We start from the raw sequence: 24,948 nt of genomic DNA, 5'->3' as shown, positions 1-24,948 counted from the left end.
ATTCCAGTTCATCAACTCTGAGCCGGGAGTTCCTCAAGGATTGACAGATGTGGTCACTATGAACCACAATGGGGTCCACCAGCTCCCACATCATGCAGACACAATTAATGAGCCTCAGATCATTAGTTCAGAGGGTTTTGATTAAGCAAAGTGATACTGTTGTTGATTTAGTAACCAAAGGAGTCAAATTCAAGGTGTTTAGCAAAGGAACCGTAGATGATATGGATGGTCTTTTTGTCCATTGCAGTGTTGTGGCCCACCTGAAGGGATAGTGGATGTAGATTTGATAATGACTTTCAAAAGGGAATTAATGAGTTACAGAACAGAGAGAGAAATATACAGGGTTTTATGAAAAGCGTGTGAAAGTGGAAGTAAGTGAACAGCTCTACTAAGAAATGAACAGAGACATAGTGGCCTGCACAGTCTGCATTTGTGTTGTATGCTTCTAAGATATTAACTGGGAGCTTGGAGTGATGCGGGAGATTGTACAATGAATTAAGGAACATGGGCACGTTATGAACATAGAGGCTGATAAGATCTCTTTGTCACATTGGATTACCTCCCTCCCAGAAGTATTTGACTTGATCTGCGTATTTAAAACAGGACCCCATTTCCTTCCTGAATACGTTCTGCTTGCCTGCTGGAAAGAGCAAGTTAAAATGGCGACATGTTTCAAGCAAGCCAAGTCTGTCAAGGGACTGACAGCCATTTTAACAGCCCACTCATCCAGTTTACATCGGGGGGTAGCATTTAGAAGTTGGGACGAATGTTTTATATCAAATGAGTTTGGGAAGCAAAACAGCATTCACTTGCAGTTATTTAACATTACTTGTGTTTTTGTTTAGATTTATTTATAAATATTATTGACAAACAATTCTAATATGTGCAAGTGTTTGAAGAATTGTGATCAGTAGTGAATGTTTTTCAACATCTATTATTCTACTCAGGGACAATGGTTTGAAAGCAATTGAAAACCTCATGCAGAAAAAGGGCAAGTTTGACTATATACTCCTGGAAACTACAGGATTGGCTGATCCAGGTAATGGTGCAATAAAACAAGAATATAAAAGCTTTCAGCTGATTCAGTTCACACATCTTTGTTTGGAATCATGGCCACTAATTTATTCCCACATTCACAGGGTTGGACAAATTAAATGCTTTGTTATGTGACTGCAGTATTTTTTTATGTGGATTTAGCATCTACATTTCATTTACCTAATTGTCAAATGTTATCTGAGTTTTGCTCACATCCGTTCAAAAGAACTTCTAGCAGAAAAAAACTTCAGCAGGTAGTGTTGTCATAAATGCAGGCCGCATGGAATGCATTTGTCACCGAATTGATGAACGTAAAATATTCCACACCAAGTCCCCATTTTAAATTGTCGAGTGTGTGATACTGGAAAAGCACAGCAAGTCAGGCAGCATCCGAGGAGCCCATTCCACCCTGCAGTTGCTGACATCGCAGCCACTTCTGCCCTTCAAGACGTCAGTCTCCTGCTCCTCGGATGCTGCCTGACCTGCTGTGCTTTTTCAGCACCACACTCTTGACTTTGCTCTCCAGCATCTGAATTCCTCACTTTCTCCTCATTTTTAATTACCTTGTTTTACTTGGTTTCACTTTAACATTGTTTATATGTATTCTTGTTTATTGTCTTGAGTTTTGTTTTCTATTGGTCTGGTGAGGGGCCGTGAGAGCCAATCAACCTTGCTCACTCCCAGACCCTTCAACTCATTGTCTTCACTTTATCCAAGATGGCGGCAGAGTAGCAATATAACATGTGGGCTCTTCAGACCAGGAGACTGTCTACGCTGTCCGCTTTACTTTCTATTTTCTTTCTATGCTTGTTTTAACGTTTCCATTTATAATGGTACCAAACCTTCTTTTAATGACTTTGGCTGAAAGCGTCTTCTCCCAGCCCAGATCCACTGATGAGGCGGCTTCCATTGGCCTGGAACAACAGTAAAGGGCTGGTGCCTGGTAGGACGGTCTCCCGGTCTGGAGGTCTGGTCCAGTGTGGAGGTCTCATTCCAGTTTTCCAGCGTACCCCAAAGCCAAGGAGCCGTTAATTGAACTTTGATGAACTTTGACTTTTATCTTTCCTCTTATTTATGACTTCTGTCATTAATTTAGGCGCTGTGGTGTGGTGACTTATAAAACTTTTCACTGTATTTTTCTTGTAAAAATACACGTGACAATAAACTGCTGTTGTGTTTTATTCTCACTGACCACCCTATAGTTCACACTTTGCCTCCTGCCTGTCCTTGCTGCTGTTCTCCTGCTTTTATCTGCTCACCCCCACTGCCCCCTCACACACCGAGGGTCAGTAGAGATTTGAGTGAGAGGTTCAGTGAGGAAGATTCAGGAGGATGAGGGAACAGCAAAGGTCAGGAGGTCAGCACTGAGAGAGATGTCCATGGAGTGGCCGATGCCATGAACCCGGATGGTTGGCAGTGAGAGCGAGAGTTGAGAGGTGGCAGAGATTATGGATGGTAACAGCAGGAAAGAGGGAGCAGAATATCTGGTAATTGGGAGGTTTGGAATTAGGGATTGTTGATGAGTAGGAGACAAATAAAAAGTCACTACATTTCACTTTTAAAATTTGCTAATCAATACAAAACACTTCACCATACAATGTCTTAATGCCTTTCTGATCAGAAAGTTTTGACAGAACCTAACTATTACCTTTATGCTGGTTTTAATCAAAATATCTGATTCACTTAAAGTTGTTTTATTTAAAACTTAGACTTTTCAGGAGCGTGATTATAACTGACTTTACTGTATTGGAAGACATGGCTGGATGTTATGTGTTGTGAGGTGACTGCAGTGCTGAACAATACTGAGAAAAATCCCAAATTCCAGCTGAATTAATTTTATTTTAATCACTTTAACAGCGCCAATCTTGTGTCAGTCTTCACGTCATATTTACTTAACTGTAGTTGTGAAAGTTATGAAAATATCCTGATTTGCGCTGTTTTTGCAACCAGTTTAATTATGGGCAAAGGAAATCATCCCAGTAACATTCCCTAATGCTCTCAGGCAAGTAACAATCAGGAGTCAGTTGAACTGCGCAGAAGTCATGTATTTTCACATGTTTTCTTCTTAAAAACAATGACACCTGAATTTCATTTTGCTGCAAAGCTTTTCTTCCTTTACAGAATAATAATTTGGAATTCGTATTTTTCGCTATCTTCCAAATTTCACTCATGTCGAGTTCAGACAGGAACTAATTTTCCCCATGGCTAGCTGCCCCATCATTGTAATGGAGAGGTTTCTGTGGTGGTCATCTTCCCCCCCCCCTGCCCCTGCCCTATCATGAGGTCAGAAGTGGAGATGTTTGCTGACAGTACAATGTTCAACATCATCCATGAAGCTGCAAGGTCTGAATAACATCAGAGCTTTGGCTGATAAGTGGCAACATTGGCTAATATCAATCAATATCTGCAACAAATAGACTTTAACCATTGCCCCCTGACATTTAATGACATTACCATTGATGAATTCTGCCACTATCAAGATCCTGAAGGTTACCGTTGAACAGAGTCTGAACTGCAATGCAAATCACCTCCTGACTCCCCTGTCTACCATCTACAAGGCACAAGTCGATAGTGTGAAGGAATACACCCCATTTACCTGGATGAGGGCAACCCCTACTGCACTCAAGAAATGTAAAGTCACCCTGGGCCAAGCAACCTGCTCAATTTGCAGCTCAGCCACTACCTTTTACATTTACTCCCTCCACCCCTGACACACTGTGACTGTACCATGTACCATTTACAAGATGTACTCAATCACCTTCAACAGCATCTCCCAAACCTGTTACCATCGCTCACTGCATACAGAACAGCAAACGCAGATCGTTCCGCTATAAAGTGGGTTATATTAATGCGAATTCGCTGTAATGCGATTGACAAATTGGGGTCACTGTTTCTAAATTGCGACCTTTTAAAATGTTTGTTGGTTGTAATGTGATTACATTGCCAACACTTAAGTTCTGTTTCTAAAGCATGGTTTTTGTATAACACGGGTTTGTATAAAAACGCAATCACTGATTTTCAAGGTAGAAGATCTACCTGTAGATGGGAACACCACCTTGTGCATGTTCCGTATAAAACCACCAAATGGTATTTGCTGCATAGTTGTTCCTGCACTGTCACTGGGTCATCATTGTGGTCCTCACTGACAGGTTTTGAAGTTCCTGCAAACCATGAACCACAGCCGCACAAGAAATCAACTCCCCTTCATCTTCCCGGGGCAGTTAGGAAGGGGCTCGAAATGCAGGCCTAGCAAGTGATGCCCACATCCTGTGAAAGAACCAAAAACAAAGTGTGGTCAGGAGAAGCGGGCAGTGTGGCACATCCACCTGTCTGACCCGAAGCGTTAACTCTGATTTCTCTCCACAGATGCTGTCAGACCTGCTGAGCTTTTCCAGCAACTTCAGTTTTTGTTTCCGATTTACAGCTGGAGATCAGAGTCAAAAAGTGTGGCGCTGGAAAAGCACAGCAGGTCAGTCAGCATCCAAGGAGCAGGAAAGTTGACGTTTCTGGCATAAGCCCTTCATCAGGAATGTCTTATTCAGAGTCAGAGAGTTCTGAGGGATAACAGGATTCTCATGTGTAAAGGCTGCCCATAACTTTGATTGGCAATGGTTAAACAGAATTAAAAGCCTGATCCAGCATTTAAGTGACCCAGTGGTACTCTTGAGCAGGTGCTATTCCAAGGTAAAAGGGAGTTCTGCAGAAACAGCAGCTACAAGAAGTCTATTAGAGACAGTTTGATAAGAAATGTCCAAGGACAGACAGCTTGAAAACTTGTAACAAGCATTGAAGGGAAAAGCAAGCTCCCACAATATCAAACACAGATGAATTCAAGGGATTTGTAACGTTTAAGAGATCAAACAAGTTCTTCAAACTGTGAATGTATTTGAGTTTCAGTGTTATCAGTGAAAATGAGGTTATTCCATTAGGTGGAAAGAGTTAGTCTGGGCAACAGCAGTAATTCTGTTCTCAAAAGACAGGATGTGATCAGTATGGCTCAGGATGCAGCTGCAAAAACAACATGTCACAGTAATTAGTTCTAGTTAAAGACTCTTCAGATAATCATAAATTATTGTACCTCTAGATGTACATGTATGCAGAATCACTAAAAGCATTAGTGGAAAAGATTCAAGTAAAAATATGAAAGCTAACCCATCTCCAACAGTGAAGCAGCTCCCTTATCATTAAAGTGAAGAAATGAACCAAACGCACAGATGGCGAGTAGACATGATGTGGCCTGAGACACATGAGGATAAAGATGGGGTCCCTGGTCCACTCAGTAAGAAACAAATTGCTCACAACTCATTAGTTAAAGAATGCTAACAGTAGGGGTAGATATGAGACTTTAACTGACTTTATAGTAGAACTAAAACTATGAATCTCATAACAGTTAGTAAGAACCAACTTCCTTTTGTATCTCTTATAATGAGGACAGTGCTAAATGTAGCATGGGTAACAGAATTTGATAGAAATATCAATGAATACAATGGATAATAGAATGCAGTTGGCCTGTCGAGATAAGCAAATCTGGAAGGAGTATAGCCTGTAACTTTGGATGCAAATTAATAGGATGCATTGAAAGATGCCAAGGCCTGGTGATTACAATGTGTGTCAAACATCATGAGATCATGTGGAACTTCGGGCTGTCTTTAGGACTGTCTATCATTGATTAGGTGTTTCACAATATTTGATGTATAAAAGAAGGGGGAAGACACAGTGACCACATGTGTGATTATTATAACATGAAATATATAAAAATACTGTGTACTACTGGGAAAATCAGAGCATCATTGACCTCTCTTCTGATCTGAACAAAAGATTAAGGGGATAATTGAATCCTCATGTCAAGGCCAGATTTGGGGATTTGTCTTTGGCCTTCTCTCTGTATGATCCGGTGACTGCTTGAATAGAACTCTACCACGTGCCTGACTTCTGCCTGCCGCCTGGTCGGGGCTTTCGCTTCTACATCATGGGTGGCATGTGGGTCACTGAAGATTCCAACCATGCAGCTGCTGATGTGAGAGGGAAAGGCTGTCATTTCCAAGACATACAGCCTATCCTTGCAGGCCACTCTGACACTTGAGGCATCAGTGTGCAGCTTCTATTGTATTTCTTTGCAGCACCTAAGCTTAACTTCTGCCTCCCCTACCCCTTTACTCAATGACACTACAATAATCCACCTTCATCTTATTGAACTATGCCAGGAAACATCCCCCAAGTGAACTGAGTGACTGCTTCCTTAGCTGACATATAACCAAACCCCAAAGTAAAACCAAACGAGAAAGGTACTGGTAATTTCTAAACAAAAGATTTCTCTAATTAGGAGGCAAGACATTCCTGTTAGCAGTGTGCTTTCTGTTCAGTCCCAATTCTGCCAGTCATTCCCTTATCATAGCCCTGCAAATAGTGCTTCCTGACAACCTGTAGTGAGAGGGATCTGTTAGGGTGCAAGAGTTGAGGATCATGGTGATTGGGCAGATTGACAAGAGAGGAGAGGTGGTCATTGAAATTGCACCCTCCATTTGGAAAAGTGAGAGGTTTTAATGCTGCCTTGTAGCTATCCACTTGGTTGGAGCTGTGTGGCAGACCTTGTATGGGGCTGGAATGCTGCATGTTTAAGGCCTGCCTTGTTTCCTGATGAATGCTCCTCTGGAATGGTGACATCTCTGGCTGATGCTCCTAGGGCAGATGGGCACTGCCCAACATCGCACATTGATATAATGCACTGAGAGTGACTGTTGGCTGCTGCAGTCTGACAGTGATATTGGGCACAACAAGGCCAAGAGTCACAGATTCTCTGCACCTTGGATCTGCAACTCTATTGAGTAATAACAGCTTAATAACAACTATCAGTTTGGACAATGAACGCCTTCAAGAAGGCATCCTTTTGGTCATGAGAATTGTCCCAGAAATGGAAAGCTTAACACATGAGGAAAGTTTGCAGACTCTGAGTCCATAACGATGGAATCTAGAAAGATGAAAGGTAAATCTGATTGAAACATACAGAATATTGAATGGCTTGGACATAGAAGATGTTAGGAAGATGTTTTCATTGTTAGGAGGGCACAGTCTTCAGAGTAAAGAGAAGACCTTTTAGAATGGAGATAAGGAGAAACTTCTACAACCAGAGCGGTGAATCTGTGGGTTCTTGAGTATCGATGGAATCCAAAGGTTACAGGGAGAAAGCAGAAGAATGGGGTTGAGAAACCTATCAGCCATGATTGGATGGCACAGCAAACTCGATGGGCTGAATGGCCTAATTTCTGCTCCTATGTCTTATGGTCTTAAGTTCTAACCAAGACGGTGTTTTAATTCCAACTGGAAACAACTGTAATGAGGAGATATATCAAATTTTCCAAAGCTTAAACTGTGCAGCATTTTGTTGTATCCTGTGCCAACACTGATGCCACCCTCTGTAACAGCCTGTCATTGCTTCAAACCTGAAACTAGAACTTTTTACTTTTGGAGAACGGAGAGAACATTTAAAAACTTTCGGTCTATAACGCGTGAAATCATAAGTGGAGGATGGAAATTAATTCTGGTAAAGGAAACGTCTAGTTTGTTTTTAAATCATAAGTGTACTTTGAGATTTTTATTGCTACCTTGGTTATTCCTCATGGAAAACTTGGCAAGAAAAGAATTCTGAGAGTAATTGCTGTGCTGTGGGACATTCTGTTAAAGTAAAGCACATTGATTTGAATCCTGTAGCTTACCAATTCCATTTCACAAAGTAGGAAAACTATTAAGCTTGGGGAAATAAATCAATACAGATCAGGAAGTCATTAGAGTTTTGGGTTATGTTCTATCTCGGATGAGCAAGCATTGTAAAAAACTGGCAGATCTTCCATTGCCAACAGGGAATGATATTGCAGGTCAGTATCTTGTCAGTTCAGGTAGAAAGGTTTGGACGTTGACAAAATGAGTTCAGTTATCAGTGTTTTATTTCCCTCAAGTATTTGATTTTGTCAGCCAGGCATGTCATTATTCTTCAAAAAACAAAAATACTTTTTTTTATCATTTGCAGTTTACCAACAGCTGTCACCTCAGGACATGTCAGAAAATTGTGATTTTTAATGGCATTTTCTTTGAAAGCTTGTATAATTCTTTTGGTCTTCATGTAGCCCATTTAATTTTATAATCCAAAAGTCTTCACTTCTTATTTCCTGACACTGAGTTTTAGAGCTTTTTTAATATATTGCCATCATTTGCTCATTTCAGTTTGGGGGGTGTGTGTGTGTGTGTGTGTGGAAACTTGTCACAATGTCTTTTGCAAGTGATGTTGACCTTGAATCCTTCGGTTGTTTTCTGCTGTTTGCTCTGAACAAAGCAACAGAGGTCCAAGTTTGATCACTTAGTTTGAGATACCTCTTTACTGGTTTGAATACTGAGATGGAAATTTGAAATTTCAAACTGAAATGTGCTTACCAGTATGAAGCACATCATTGAGTTTAAAAGAAATTATTAAAATGAATGCTTAAGAAGTGGTTACTGCTGTGTTCTGGCTCTAAAGGTGGCTGATAGTTCTGAAGTCCGCTAACTAAAATACTGATCTCTTTAATCCACTCTCTTTTTTGAATTGATGTGTGGACGTTTATCTTTGATGGAGCAGGTTAATGTTGAGTATCAAAGGGATTCTGTCAACTGAAGCATCAAGCAGATGTTTCAATGAAATTCATAAGAACTGGATATTCAAATGAAGGGAAGAGCATTTTATTGATTGTTCTCAAAACGTTTGTTAAACTGTGTGAAAGGCATTTACGTTTGGAGTCATTGTCATTGAGTCATACAGTATGGAAATGGACTCTTTGGTCCAACTAGTCCACAGTGACTACAATCCCAACTAACCGGTTCCCACCTGCCTGAGATTGGCCCATATCCCTCCAAACCTTTCCTATTCATCAACTTATCCAAATACCTTTTAAATATCGTAACTGTACCTGCATCCACCACTTCCTTTGGAAGTTAATTTCACACGTGAGCCAATCTCCATGTTAAAAAGTTGCCCTTGTATCCTCTTTAAATCTTTCTCCTCTCACCTTAACTGTATGCCCCCCGGTGTTGAAATTCCCCACCATACGTAAGAGACACCTGCAATTCACCTTCTGTATATTCCTCATAATTTTGTAAACCTCTATAAGGTCACTCCTCAACCTCTAGTGAAAATGTCTCAGCCTTTCCAGCCTCTCCCTATAACTCAAATCTTCCATTCCTGGTAAACCTTTTCTGAATCCTCTCCAGCTTAATAATAACCTTCCTATAACAGAGTGACCAGAACTGGACAGTGCTCCAGGAGTGGTCTCACCAACATCTGTGCAACCTCAACATGACTTCTGAACTCCTATTCCCAAAAGGTTTGAGCAATGAAGGCAAGCATGCTAAATACCTTAACCACCCTGTCTACATGCGATGCAAACTTCAAAGAATTATGTACATCACCCCTCCACCCCAGGTCTCTATTCTACACCACTACTGAAGGCTCTACCATTAATTGTATGAGTCCTGCCCTGTTTGTTTTACCAAGCCTACTCTGCCACTTAATAGGATCATGGCTGATCTGACGTTCCTCGTGTCAACTTTCCTTCATTTTCTCCATGACCCTTGATTGTCCGACTGTTGAAAAATTTATCTATCCCTAGTCTTAAATGTACACACGAACTATGTCCCCACAGCTCTCTGTGGCAAAGAGTTCCAACAAGAGAAGAAATTCCTCCACAACTCAGTCTTAAGTCAATGTGCCTTTATTCTGAGACTGCACCCTCTGTTCCTAGACTCTCCCATGAAACTCCCTGTCAATCCCTTTAAGAATCCTCTATGTTTCAATGAGATCATCTCTCATTCTTCTAAACTCCAGTCAGTAGAGTCCCAAACTGTTTAGCCTTTGCTGGTCTAAGACAATCCCTCCATACTGAATGTGGTTCTTCAATTGTCTGTATTCCTCCCAAAAGTAATTATGTGTTTGTATATAATCGGGATAATTTTACAGGGCTCTGTTGCTGCTGGTGCAGAGGATTGCAAATTTAGAAGGTGAACAGTTGACTGTAAAACAATTTGTAAAACGATTGACGTGGTGTCTCACTAACACTAAGCAGGGATGGGATCCTCTTGCTTTTCTGTTTGGCTCACTTTCCAACCTCTGCCTCGAGTTGGGTCCTTCTTGCAGAGAGTAGAGTTTTGTTCAGTGATCCCTGTTCTGGAAAGGGATGAGGTATTTAATGTCTTGGAGAGAAAGAAAAATGAAAGAACAGTGAGAGTTGTGTGCCTGTGAAATTCATTGGTTGAGTTACATGAGCAGAAATAGAATAACTTTCAAAATGAGAAATGAGGTGAAAAAGAATAAAGTAATCATTTATCTAATCTGGAACCATCTCGTTACAATGTGGCTGCATTTTTATAATTAAAGGAGTAACATTTTGTCGTCATTGAGTCCCTTTTTTCCCCACAGGTGCTGTTTCCACCATGTTTTGGGTTGATGCAGAATTAGGGAGTGACGTTTATCTTGATGGTAGGATTTTAAATGATTTTTATATTCATTTCTTGTAATAAAACTGAAATATTCTGAAGTTTTCAACACAAGTAGGGAAGGCTGTAAAAGGCTTCAATAAATAAATAGTTAAATCTATTTATAAGGGAGAGTGAGTCCATTCCATGCACATTCTTTTGATTGCCATTCTGTAATTCATCGTTCACCTACAGGCATTGGAATAGATTTCTAAAGCTCTAAGCATTATCATTGACTTGCCTATCTTAAACAATATTCATAATGCTAATTGTTTCTTAATGTTACAGAGTTCTGCAGATAGTTCTGCTAGTGATATTATTTGAGCAAAAGGTGATTCTAACATATATGGCCCAGTGCTATTATCGCTAGACTATTAATCCAGAAATTCAGCTAATATTCTGGGGATCTGGGATCAAATCCTGTTCTGGCAGACGGTGAAATTTGAATTCAGTAACGAGTCTGGAATGAAGGCTCGAGTGATGACCATGAATCCATTATTGATTGTTGGGAAAACCCATCTGGTTCACTAATGTCCTTTAGGGAAGGAAACTGCCATCTTTACCTGGTCTGGCCCACATGTGACTCCAGACCCACAGCGATGTGGTTGACTCTTAACTGCCCTCTGGGCATTTAGGGATAGGCAATAAATGCTACCTGGCTGGAGATGCCCGGATGTTGTGAGTGAATTTTTAAAAAAGCTACCGTTGACCTACTGGAGAGACTGCTGATGGGATTAACATCAGCTATTTATTAAACTTCAGCCTGCTTCTCAGGGAGGGGATGTAGCTGGTAGCCAGGGAATAAAAGTTTCTTTGCTCTACACCATGAAAAGGACTTATGCCTTTCCAGTTTTATTTGAATGATATTCCTACTCATCCAGGCATTGGACAAGCATTCTGAAGATTTAGAGAAAGTAAAGGAAACGGAAGAGGTGGTGGCAAGGTGCAAGTCAAGAGTCCAGTGGAATGTTCTTTACTGACCTGGATGGGTGCAACTGTGATAGTGCTGAAAAGTAAAGAGCATAGAGAAATCACCCTGATTTCAAACTGTCCTTTGTCTTAAACACTTCCATCCCAATAGGCAGGTCTGCTGTGTGCACTGTCCACAGAATGTGTTACGAATATGCACTCAAATATTATTTGACAGCATCTCAAACCCATAACCTCCAACACAGGGAAGGGCAGAGGCAGCAGGTGTGTGAGAACATGATCACTTCCACGTCACTAACTATTGCAGGTCAAATGCAGCAACTGATTGTCGTACAAACAACAATGAGATGGACGAGCGATAGTTTATTTTAAGATACCAAGATTTTAAAAAATCTCCTGATTTCCTGGGTTAGCACTCTGGGATCTTTTATATCCACTTTGGAGGATTTTGTTTTGTTGTTTCATCTGGAATATGGCACTTGTGACAAAATGACTCTCCTTGGATACTGCAGTGTAGTGTCAGCTGAAACTTTGTGCTCACATTTCTGATGTAGGGTTGAAAGTGCCAGTGGAGTGATCTGGGATATGATTTGAGATGCAATGATATAACTTTGCTTTATAGTCAGAATACTTTGAAAAATGCATTGTAACAGGAAGCATTGTTCCTGTTATCTGGGGACTGGAAATTAGTGTTATTCTGAAGAGGTTCAGAGGTTATACTGATAGAAACATAGAAGATCGGCCCTTTGAGTCTGCACCATCATTCAATGTGATCGTGGCTGATTATGCAATCTCAGTAACCAGCTCCCTCTTGAATATATCTAATGAACTGGCCCCAACAGCTTCCTGCAGGGAGGAAATTCCACAGGTTCACAACCCTCTGAGTGAAGAAATTCTTCCTCATCTCAGTCCTGAATGGCTTACCCGTTATTCTTAGACTGTGACCCCTAGTTCTGGACTTCCCCAACATCGGGAACATTCTTCCTGCATCTAGCCAGTCCAGTCCCATCAGGATTTTATATGTTTGATGAAATGTTCCTCTTACACAATGCAACAAATTTCCACTTAAATAAATGGATCATCAAATACTCGCATGAAAATAATTTAAATATTTCTTCTCTACCGTTGTAGGTATTATTTCTGTTGTTGATGCAAAATATGGAATGCAGGTAATAAAGCTTTTTTTTAAATAATGTGAACTTTATGGGCTCTGGGAAATTAAAAGCCACATACATATTTTGCTCCAAACCATTGTTTTCTTTTTGTTCAAGGCATGTTGGTGTCTCACTCAATGTTTCCAAAATATTGTTTCTCTGCTGATAGGAAAGTCCAATGTATAGCTCCTGATGAAAAGTCCTCTTTTGATTAACTCAACTAAGGTCCAATATTTGATGACTGGTCTGTGCTGAGTTAGCTGATGTAAACCAGAGTATGGTTTGTGAAACACAGAAAAATAAAAATTGAGCAGGAATAGGTCATCCAGCCCTTTGAGCCTGTTCCACCATTCAGTATAATCATTACTAATCCTCAATCGCAACACCATGTCACTGCTTTCTCTCCATATGCTCTGATGCCTTTAATATCTAAAAATATACCAGTATCTTTTTTGAATATATTCAGTGACTTGGTTTCCATAGCCTTTTGTGAGTTCCACAGATTTCACCCTCTGAACAAAGAAATGTTTCCTCATCTCAGTCTTAACTGGTTTACTCAGTATTCTGAGATTGTGACCCAACAATAAAAAATATTTTCTCTCCTTCTAGTTAGTCTAACCCTGTTAGAATTGCTTAGGTTTCATTCAGATCCCCTGTCATCCTTCTAAGCTCTCATGGATATTGGCCCAGTTGAATCAATCTCTCTTCTTATAGCAGTCTTCCCATTAAACATTGGAACAGGTTTAAGCCATTCAGCCTCTGCAGTCTGTTCCATCATTCAATAGGATATGTTGCCTAACTCCATATGCTTGCCTTTGACCCATATCCTGTAATCCTGTGCTTAACAAAAAGATTATCTTTGGTAGATTTAAAATTACCAACTGATCTAGCATCCACTGCCATGTGGGGAAGAGAGTTCCAAACCTCTCCCACCCTGTGTGTGTAGAGGTGCTTCCTAACATCTCTCCTGAACAGTTTGGCCCTCATTTGCAGACTATGCCCCTATTTCTAGAATCCCCAGACAGTGGAAATAGTTTATCTTTATCTACTCCGTATTTTCTTGTTAATATCTTGAAGATGTTAATGAGATCAACCCTTAACATCTCTAAATTCTAGAGAAACCTGTAACTTTTTTTTAAGAAAAGTAATTGAAATGTGGATTTGAACCGTATTTTTAAGAAGGGATGGATGGATTGAATGCCTCAATTAAAGCATTAATTTGAATGCTTCTATTAATCTTCATCTCCACACGCTGTGAAAATACCAACTTAAGCTCCAGGAATTTGAGGAGCTGTTTGTTGTCAAACGTACAAACTCCAACACAGAAGGACAGAGGCAGCAGGGATATGAAAATACTATCACATCCAAATCACTAACTGGTGCATGTCAACTATTGCACATCATGGGGAGGCAATGGCCTAGTGGTATTACCTGTTCCCTGCTAGATTTCAGAATATATTGTTATAAGGAACTGTACCAAATACAGTTGAAACTCTGAGCATGTTCATTCCTTACACTGTGTTGTCATTCCCTTTCAAGGGTCTCCTGGAAACATTGTCTCTCTCTTTGCATGCACCTCTCTGGTGAATACTCTCTGCATTGGGTCTCTGAATCTTCAAAACTTGGGCTGCTGTCCCATTTTCTTGTTAAATTGTCTTCCTTGCAGCATTCAAATTTCTGGTCAGTTCCTTTTAGGAGTAATTGTTGCCTTTAAAAGACGGAGAGTAGCTCAATTGTGTGTTAGCCTCACATGTTCACATATGTTAGTTGTCCAGCAGCATTTCTTGATGAATGTGAAATAATGTCATTGATACTTTCCTAGTAACTGCTCCATTGCTGCACCTATCAATCATTTTGTGTCCGAGTAGTGAGAAAGGTTCCAAACCTGATGCCTTTGCCTGGTCAATAACCCTGTCCCTGACTGGTATCAACAGGGTTTATGCTGCAGTCCACAGTGGCAGCCCTGTGTTACTGAAGGGGATATAAAACTTTGTCTTGGAAACTTAGATTCACTTTAAAATGTAATAACATGCAAGCCATTGTGCATCATTATGCCACACAGCTGCATAGGTAAATAGAAGGTAAATAACATGGATTTTGTTCTATTGTCATCTATTAAAGTTTCTTTATTTTTCTTTGGACATACACATTATTTTACAGATGTGTCCTGTGGGTGAATGGTATATAAGAAGGGTTTTAGCTGCATTTTCATAGCTTTGTAAAACTGCTTTGTCCAGTCATTATTGCTGTGATAATCCGTCTCTCTGCTGAGTTACTTCGACAGGATCAGCAGTCATACTATTGAAGATTTATTTTTCCCCCTCCTGTTCTCAAGTTTCCTCCAACTTCCTTTCTTCCTTTAATTTTCTTCCCCATCTTGCTTGATCCATCCACCTCATCTCTCTCTCTCTCTCTTCATCACCGCCCTCCACCCCTTCCCCCTATTTGTTGGCTGTTGTTACTAAGCTCCATAGCCTATAAGCTGATCATAAGATCGACAAGCAAGTTACACAGGAAACTAACAACTGGCAGGTGTGAGCCATGGTTTCCATTTTTGATTCCTGAAAGTATGGCAGCAAGTGATGGAAGATGAAGCAAGTCCAGTTGGATGAAGTGGGGATGTTTATACTATGGAATAGTATTTTTGAGAGTGAATACATTGAACAAAATAAGAGTTGGGAGTGGAGGGGTAGGGAGAAAGAAATTGGAATATTTGACAGTGTTGCTATTTGTGTTCCAGTTACCACCCCATAAGAACTTGTCTTTTTGAACCCTTGGGTAAATACTGCATTGTGAACTTGGCTCTTTGACATCAGTTAAATCTACTGAAATGGTGTGGAGATTTGTTTTGATTGGTGACTGTACTGTCACATCTTTTTATAGAATAAATATTTCAAAGACGCATTGACAGTCCCTTTATTGATTTGAAAAGCAATTGTTAAATACACATGTAGACGAGATGAAGTTATTTCTTAAAATGCAGAATCCAGGTTGAAAAAGTGACAAGTTGACAGATTTACAGAAAGCTGCTGCATTTCAATTATGGCTTGAAATATCTGAGCTTTTGTTCTCTTCTCCGTTAGGAATGAAAATTTGGCAACTTGTCCACCTCTCTAACTCCTGATGCTTGACCTCTGCCAGTTACTTAGCGTTTAAATAGTTTTGATGTCACTACAAGTGATGACACCTCAGTAAATAGGTAGCAATTGGAATGTGTCATGCCTCACGGCCAGGGTCCATCACAGCTGAATCTGGGAGAGCTGTTGTGTGCTCAGCCTGTTAAATTGAAACTGAACTGATAATTGAAATCAGGGCCTATCACGGAAATGGGATTGTCACCTAGTCATCTAAAATATTAATTTCCTAATCAGGATCAAATGATTGGACAAGTGCAAATGACAGCTTTTTGACTCCAAGGACCCAGCATTGAGGCCAGAGTAACAATTCTTTTGTAATTTGGCTTAAATGTCTTGGCAACATCCAATTGAAAGGAATTAATGAACAGGGAATTATATGAAGAAGGTCAGGGAAAGGTGTTTTTTTATTTTCTGAATTGATATTGTACAAGTTGATTTTGATTATTTACGGTGGAAATGGTCTTGATTTGAATTACCAGTAGAATTGCTATATAATAGAAAGTCAGTGAGGTTATATTCAAGGGTCAAATACTGTGAAAACTTTCTACCTTTGTAGTTTGCTAATCTTGCACTTACTAAAATATGTTAGCCTAATGTGAACAATTTCTAATTTTCTGCTATGTTGGTTAGATAATTTACTTAATCTTATTCCACAAGTTTGCTATTTTTGCGAGTATCCTCCATTATAAATTTTCCTTTTTGTTTAATTATCAAATTAAATATATTCACCCTGAAATAATACTGCTGTTGGACAGCACCTTTGACATAGGTGCTGCACCAGAAGTTTTGTTAATCTTCCTGTTTTCCTTTTTGCAAATTTAATACTTTGAATCTGCAGTGGCTTTTTCATACCTTAATTCAGTCATTAACAAATGCCTTTTCCATTGGCTGCCAGTCACAGAGACTTTTGTAACTGTCAAGGAATAGAGCTGTTTGACCATTTTGCTTCTGACTCACTCTGTATTAGTGGGAGCTGTATTACCAGCAGAAACTTGTTGGGCTGAATGGTCTGTGTCTATGTGAATAGTTTTGCAGTACAAAGTCAGCGTCTTGCTTGAATGATTTAGATTTTGTGGTTTCAGTTATAATGTTATATCTGCACGTAGAAGGTAAATTAACAAAATATTTGAGAAATGCATTTGTGAAGCAGTTGTGACTGAGTTATGGTTGCCTTTTGCAAAGATTCTACAGTTTTGTGCTGCGGGCCACCATTTCATTTTAAATGCGAAGGAAATAATGATTTTTTCCAACTTTTTGCCTTGCCACCACTTTGGAACATCTAATTTCAAACACCACTTTTGGGCAAAAATTCAAAAGACATTCCAAAACGTTTTCTAAACTTTTTTTGTTATTCATTCTTAGCACGTGAACATCTCATAGAGTCCTAGAGATGTACAGCATGGAAACAGACCCTTCGGTCCAACCCGTCCATGCCGACCAGATATCCCAACACAATCCAGTCCCACCTGCCAGCACCTGGCCCACATCCCTCCAAACCCCTCTCACCCATATACCCATCCAGATGCCCCCCAAACGTTGAAACTGCACCAGCCTCCACCACCTCCCCTGGCAACTCACTCCACACATGCACCACCCTCTGTGTGAAAACGTTGCCCCCCCAGGTCTCTCCCATATCCTTCCCCCCACAGCAAACACATGCTCTCCAGTTCCAGACCCCCACCCCAGGGGAAAGACCCCGTCCACTCATCACATTCATGCTCCTCATGACTTTACAAACCTCTGTAAGGTCACCCCTCAGCCCTCAGCCTCCGACGCTCCAGGGAAAACAGCCCCAGCCCATTCAAACCTCCCTCCCCCCACCCCACCGTAGCTCAAATTCTCTAACCCTGGCAAAATCCCCGCAAATCTCCCCTAAATACCCCCAAGCCCCACAACATCCTCCCAACAGGAAGGAGACCAGAACCACACACAACACTCCAACAGTGGCCCAACCAATGTCCTGCACGGCCACAACATGACCTCCTGCACTCAATACTCTGACCAATAAAGGAAAGCATACTAAATGTCCTCCCCACCATCCCATCCACCCCCAAGGAACCACAAACCCGCACTCCCAATGGTAAGATCAGCATGTATTGGTAATCCCTAATTGTCCTCAAAATTGGCAAATACCTGCAAAGAGGCTGGTGTGCCAAGTGGGCTGAGCCTGCTTCTCAGCCCGCTTGGCACACCAGCCTCATTCCTGAAGAAGGGCTTAAGACCGAAACTTCGATCCTCCTGCTCCTCGAATGCTGCCTGCCCTGCTGTGTTTTTCCAGCACCACATTTTTCAACTCTGGTACTCCAGCATCTGCAGTCCTCACTTTCTCCAAATACCTGCAAAGAGATGGGAACACACTTTTTTCAGTTGTTTTCCTTTTTTTGTGAGTTAAATAAATGTTATCCTGTGCTTGGCACATCACTACAGTGGCACTGCTGAGGTAGTTCACTTAAGATGCAGGAGGTTATAGATCTTTCTCTGCATTGGAGCTTGTTCAAGTTGGGGATAAATCTTTGTGTTCATTCTTTTTTATTAATTTAATTTAATTTTATTTAATTGGGAATCGTGCAAAGAATTAATGACAGGTTTCCTTTTCCATATTATCATGAAAGTGGATTAGCTCTTTTCTGGAAAGGCTTTCAAGTAGTAATTGAATTTTTTTAAAATAACCATATTTATTTTGCCTGTTCCCTCCTTTCACAACGAATCGTGTTACTGATGTAGTCAGGACAAAAGTGGTTGATAAGAATTGTTCCAGGTGTGAGCTTGCTGAATAATTTGCAGTTAGGAATTCTGGAACCATCCTGTGGAGCTTCACCTCATTATTTTTCCTACTTCTTTGGGAGAACATACAGTACCGTCTTGTGCCTCCTTGTAGCTGGATAACTGAAAGTGAAAACGCAACAATGCAGATAAATAAACAAAAGACAAGATGAATCCTGCGTGGAGGAAGTAACATTAACCAAGGTCTATTTATAGCATTTAATCAGCTTTTGAAAGAGAAAGATGTGTTAATCTTTTTGAATGTGACCCTTTCTCAGACTGCTCTGGTTAGAGGTTCTTCCTGCATTTTTTGAAGAAGGGCTCATGCCCGAAACGTCGATTCTCCTGCTCCTTGGATGCTGCCTGACCTGCTGCGCTTTTCCAGCAACACATTTTCAGCTTAGAGGTTCTTCCCTTGATCATAGAACATAGAACAATACAGCACAGAACAGGCCCTTCGGCCCACGATGTTGTGCCGAACATTTGTCCTAGCTTAAGCACCCATCCATGTACCTATCCAATTGCCGCTTAAAGTTCGCCAATGATTCTGATTCTGCCACTCCCACAGGCAGTGCATTCCATGCCCCCACCACTCTCTGGGTAAAGAACCTACCCCTGACATCCTCCCTATACCTTCCACTCTTCACCTTAAATTTATGTCCCCTTGTAACACTCTGTTGTACCCGGGGAAAAAGTCTCTGACTGTCTACTCTATCTATTCCCCTGATCATCTTATAAACCTCTATCAAGTCACCCCTCATCCTTCGCCGTTCCAATGAGAAAATGCCTAGCACTCTCAACCTATCCTCGTACGACCTATTCTCCATTCATACTTGTTATGATAAAGGATCTCATCGAAAGCAATGCTTTTCAGAGTGACCCACTTCAGAAGCTCAGAATAGGAACAATTGAGAGTTTGAACCACTGTTCTTTCATTCCATAGTGTGTTAAAGTCCTCACTCTTTCATTGTGTGGAATTATGTCACAGCTCATTGAATGAAAGGGACAGTAGTAGTCTGAATACAGATGTTGTCTAAATAACCTGTTCAGAGTCAGAAAGGCTTATGCAGCAAATGGTCAGGCCCTGGGGAGTGTTGCCAAACAAAGAGACCCAGGGGTGCAGGTCCACAGCTCCTTGGAAGTGGAGTCACAGATAGATAGGGTGGTGAAGAAGTTGTTTAGCACACCTGCCTTCATTGGTCAAAATGTTGAGTACAGGAATTAGGATGTCATGTTCAGGCTAGGCCACTTTGGAATGCTGCATTCTGTTCTGGTTGCCCTACTTTAGGAAAGATGTTGTGTAACTTGAAAGGGTTCAGAAAAGATTTACGAGGTTGTTGCTGGGGTTGGAGGGTTTGAACTATAGGGAGAGGCTGAATAGGCTGGAATGTTTTTTTCCCTGGAGCATTGGAGGCTGAGGGGTGACCTTATAGTGTTTTATAAAATCATGAGGGGCATGGATAGGGTGAATAGACTAAGTCTTTTCCCCAAGGTAAGGGAGTCCACAACTAGAGAGCATAGGTTTAAGGTGAGAGGGGAAAGATATAAAAAGGCCTAAAGGGAAATGTTTTCACGCAGAGGGTGACGTGTGTATGGAATGAGCTGTCAGAGGAAGTGGTGGAGGCTGGTACATTTGCAGCATTTAAAAGGCTTCTGGATGGATATATGAATAGGGATGGTTTGGAGGGATATGGGGCCAAGTGCTGGCAAATGGGACTAGATTAGGTTAGGATAACTGGTCGACATGGACGAGTTGGGCTGAAGGGTCTGTCTCCATGCTGTATAACTCTATGACATTATGACATATTTGGAGAAGGTGGGACTTGAACTCAGACATTCTCACCCAGAGATAGTGACACTATCACTGTGCCACAAGAGCCTTTTCAGCAAAGTGACTGCAACATTGGCTGAGAGGCAAGAAACAGTGAGTAATGACCAATAGGTGTTTTTCACACTGGAGGAAGGTTAGTGATGGAGTTTCCTAAGAGTTGATAATAGGACCCTCGCTTTTTCTGATGCCGATATATCTCTAGATCTTTATATGTACAGGACATTTTCAAAGTGTGCAGATGATACAATACCTGAGAGCATTGCAAACTGGGAGGAGGAGGACTGGGAAGAAGAATTGACTAATTAGTGGATTGGGAGGATCGGTGCTAATTGAATTTTCATGTAGATAAGTGTGAAGTGATATATCTCAGTGGAAAGATAACATACAATTCTTAAGGGGGTGCAGGAGTAGAGGGACCTGGATGTATATGTGCATAGGGCATTAAAGGTGACAGGACAGGTAGAGAGAGCAGTTAATAATGTATACTGTATTCTGGGCTTCATTATAATGTTAGGGGAAAGTGAGGACTGCACATGCTGGGGATAGAGCTTAAAAATGTGTTGTTGGAAAAGCGCAGCAGGTCAGACAGCATCAAAGGAGAAGGAGAATCGACGTTTCGGGCATAAGCCTTTGATGCTGCCTGACCTGCTGCGCTTTTCCAGCAACACATTTTTAAGCTTCATTATAATGCTATTGAGTACAAGAGCAAAGTTATACTGAACTAATATAGGACATTAGTTAAGCCTCACATGGAATATTGGTGAAATATCTGGGTGCCACACTATGGGGCAGATGGGATGGAGAAAATGTCCAAGAGGTTTATAAGAATGGTTTCAGGAATAAAAAACGTCATTTCCGCGAATACACTGGAGGGGTTGGACTGTTCTCCCAGGAGAGGAGAGAGCCAAATGGAGATTTAATAGAAGTTTTCAAAATCATGAGCAGTCTGGACAGAATGATTTGGGGAAACTTGCTCATTCAAATGAGGATTTGAGAACAGAAATTTGAAGTGTTTTGCAGAAGAGGGAAATGGGAGATGATTAATTTTTTTTTCACACAGTGAGTGGTTAGGGTATGGAATACCTCCTAGAGAGAGGTTCAACTGAGGTATTCAAGAGGTCATTGTTTCTATTTGAATAATCATCTAACGTGCAAGTGAATGGAGAAAAAGCAGGGGATTGGCATTAGGCCAAAATGGTTAGAGAGCCAGTGCAGATAAGATGGACCAAATGGCCTGTTCTGCACTATAATGAGTGTGATTCTGTGATTTCCCAGCTCAGTTGCCCAGCTGAAACTGTAGCTAGGTAGCTCACATCCAGCCTTCACCAAGAGGAAAGTAAGTGGCTCATTCTACTGGTTTATAGATATTTTCTAGACAAACTATTTAGAGATTTTCTTGCACACCTTTGGAGCAGGTGGGACTTGAACCCAGGCCTCCTGGTTCAGAGATAAGAGCACTACCACTGCACCACAGGAGCCAGGCTTATAGGAAGGCTTTCTGAAGATAGAGGCTCTGGCTGATAATTGTCCCCTATAATGAAGAAAAGCGAGTCAATGCCATCCGTACATGGGATTAATTAAGTTACTTTGTTTTTCCTGCAGCATCTGTCAGAAGAGAAACCTAAAGGTTTGGTTAATGAAGCAGCCAGGTATTTTATTTCCTTTCTCAAATAAATTAGAGACTAACACCAAAATTATTTTAGTAAAAGATTTGGCACATTATGAAGCTATTTTAAGGAATCATTGTATGCTGGCAGTGTATTCAATTTTAAAATATTGCCAGTGGAAACATTTTGTACAGTATCATGCATAAAATATTTCAACAATTTATTGATGGCAACTTATTTTTCGTCTACTTCTCAGACCAGATATAAAACCTAACAGTGAAATATTCTGGATTTCATTAACAATGTTAGTGCCTTAATTCTTTTTGGAGTTGATTGATCAGTATCATATCATTGTATTTAGGCAGATCGCGCTTGGTGATCTTATTATCATTAACAAAACAGACCTGGTTCAACAAGAGGAACTGGAAGATTTGAAAACTGCTGTAAGGTAGTGAAGGATGTTCTGATCATATTCAGTGGCATGTACTGCAAGGTTGAATATGCTTTTGGCCAATAAGATACGAGACTCTAATGAAGAGTCACCAGACGTGAAACGTTAGCTCTGCTTTCTCCCCACGGGTACTATCAAACCTGCTGAGTTTCAAAAGCAATTTCTGTTTTTATTTTAGATCTTCAGTATCCACTCTCTTAAAATCTGAATTGAAGCATGATATCAACAAGATGCTTTTTTGCCACCAAATGTGTTGAAATTTATGAAAGTAATGTAAGATATCATTTGGCATGCACTATTATTTATTTTCCTGCTTCTAGGCAATTTCACCTTTATCTGGTTGATAGAATGCTTCGCTTTTCTAGCTAATGAGAATGAACTACTGCCGTTTCTGGTTCATTCTTGCTGAAGTTGCACTTGTCACATGTTTGTTTTTATTTTAGACCACCATCCACCCAAGTCTTTCATTATCCCATCACCACCATTTGCTAATTATGCTGGAAGACGAGTGGTTATGGATTGGAAACCATGATGTGGAGGTGCCGGTGTTGGACTGGGATGAACAAAGTCAGAAGTCACATAACACCAGTTTGTAGTCCAACAGGTTTATTTGAAATCACAAGCTTTCTGAGCAATGGTGATTTCAAATAAACCTGCTGGACTATAACCCGGTGTCGTGTGACTTCTGACCATGCATTGGAAACCATTAAGGACCCTGTCCAAGTTTCCCTCTCCTTATAAGTCAAGTTTTTAAAAAATGTTATTTCTTTGCACTTCACAGTTAGATATCCACCTTCCAGAATTTAGTAACACTCTGTAATACAATGCTGTTTTGCAATCTATGAAGGAAAATGCTGCCTTTCGTGTAGTACTTCTCATGACCTCAGGCCCGACTACATTATCGCAGCATTGTGTTTCCATTAGATCATTGTGTACTTGAGGAAAGGTGAGCAAGTCCATAGAGAAGTAATGCAAATTTATTAAAAACTAATTTACCCACAAATTTACAGGAACTTGAATCACAAATGTCATCTTTTCTTGGTGAAGAAACCAATTAGCAATTTAGTTTGCTTATTCAGGGAACAAAATTGAAGTCAAAAATCAGGCATAGCAATAAATGTAAACTGGAAACTAGGCCCAGATACCTAGCAGGCATTTTTCAAAGGATTAGCCATGTGCTGATTTAATTGCAATTGGAAGTTAGATTTCATTCTGGGGAGGGTAAAGTTGTTGAAGGGTAAAACCTGTACTTCTCTGTCCATGGAAGCTACAATGTTTAATATTTTCCATGTGGAGAATTGTGTTTTTTTTCCCAATCAGATACAATATGGATTTGGTGTAAAGTTGCTGTTATGTAATGATGTAACTGCAGTTACTTACTCCCAACAGACAGAAGATAGGAATACCATTCCCTCTTTTTCCCCATGCTGCAAATCTTGTCCTGGATGTGTTGGACCGCAGGGTCTGTTTCCATGCTGTACATCTCTATGACTCTATGACATGCACACAAGCCAGCATTTGTTATGAACTTAAGAACATGTCTCAAGGTCTCCAATTTACTATATGCACCTTGTTTCTTCTTACCTCCATCAATTATGTGTTTGGCTTTATTCGATCAAATGTGTACAGTTTGCCATCACTGGTGGAGGGGTGGATACTAGGGGAAAGTTGACAGTTCCAAGTGATATAGACCTAGTGTTTGGATACAAGAGGAGAATACCAATGCGATTGCATCCAAAAAGAAGACATTTTCAAGGAGTTGTCACATATTATTTTGTAGTTTTAGAATCGTCCTGCATGAGTGAGTTCCAAATCCTTTTAAAAGCATCAGTTTTCAAGGTTGAAATGGCTTTAAGTTCTAACTCCCTGCCTAATTGTACATTTCCGAATCCAAACCTGATTATGCTGTAGCCTTCAGAAAAGTAATCCCCGTCTGAGCCAACAGGAGGGACTGTACACAAAAATCTGTGTCCCTTCTTGAAATTATGAACACTCCACCACGCAACAATTCCAAGTACAACACGCCCAGCTCACAGTCTGTAGTCATGATATGAAGAAAAAAAAAGACTTTCATTTATTCAAAGTACAGGATGTAAGGGCATCGTACTCTAGGACAGAGGCTGAAAGCCAAACCCTGTGAAATAAAACCAGTTGAATCACTGTCCAGCCTCAAACACTTGAATTGCCTATTCCTTTAGAGTGAAGTTTGTGGTTGCAAGGTTTTGCACAGTAATTGTGTCACTTATATAAAAACTCATTCACTGAAAAGATTGTGGGATAGAGCTCAATAGTTTGCCTTTTTCTCAGTAACATGCCTTTAATAGTTTTTGGTGATGTCAGCCAGTCGGGATTGCAGCAGCCAAAACAAACACCTGAGCTAAGAAGAAGGAGGACCAATGAGATGCAATTTCGTTCAGATGGAAATTGTACCAGAAAAAGAAATGGGAGAATTATTTACTGTTGGAGAAAATTTAACTTGTACCATTACCAAGCCCCTCGATTGTCCTCGTTAATGTGCCAATTTAGCATTTACAACAACAAT

The 24,948-nt window shown here is 40.5% G+C and overlaps 1 protein-coding gene across 3 annotated transcripts in view; it reads left to right on the top strand.

Annotated features, from left to right (window-relative positions):
• The window catches only part of zng1a (Zn regulated GTPase metalloprotein activator 1A), a 75,379-nt gene that overhangs the window by 15,166 nt on the left and 35,265 nt on the right, over positions 1-24,948 (top strand). For all 3 annotated transcript variants that reach the window (XM_043718160.2, XM_043718151.2, XM_043718175.2), the window contains exons 5-9: positions 948-1,039; positions 10,478-10,537; positions 12,595-12,632; positions 21,951-21,997; positions 22,317-22,403. In XM_043718160.2, coding sequence (XP_043574095.1) covers positions 948-1,039; positions 10,478-10,537; positions 12,595-12,632; positions 21,951-21,997; positions 22,317-22,403 — 324 coding nt within the window. The remainder of the gene's footprint in view (positions 1-947; positions 1,040-10,477; positions 10,538-12,594; positions 12,633-21,950; positions 21,998-22,316; positions 22,404-24,948) is intronic.

This window comes from Chiloscyllium plagiosum, unplaced genomic scaffold, assembly GCF_037043375.1.
Source record: "Chiloscyllium plagiosum isolate Xiang-an unplaced genomic scaffold, Cpla_swu_hap1 HiC_scaffold_2, whole genome shotgun sequence".
Taxonomy (NCBI): domain Eukaryota; kingdom Metazoa; phylum Chordata; class Chondrichthyes; order Orectolobiformes; family Hemiscylliidae; genus Chiloscyllium; species Chiloscyllium plagiosum.
Note: the sequence above shows the minus strand (reverse complement) of the source record. Positions and strands in the feature narration are given on the sequence as shown.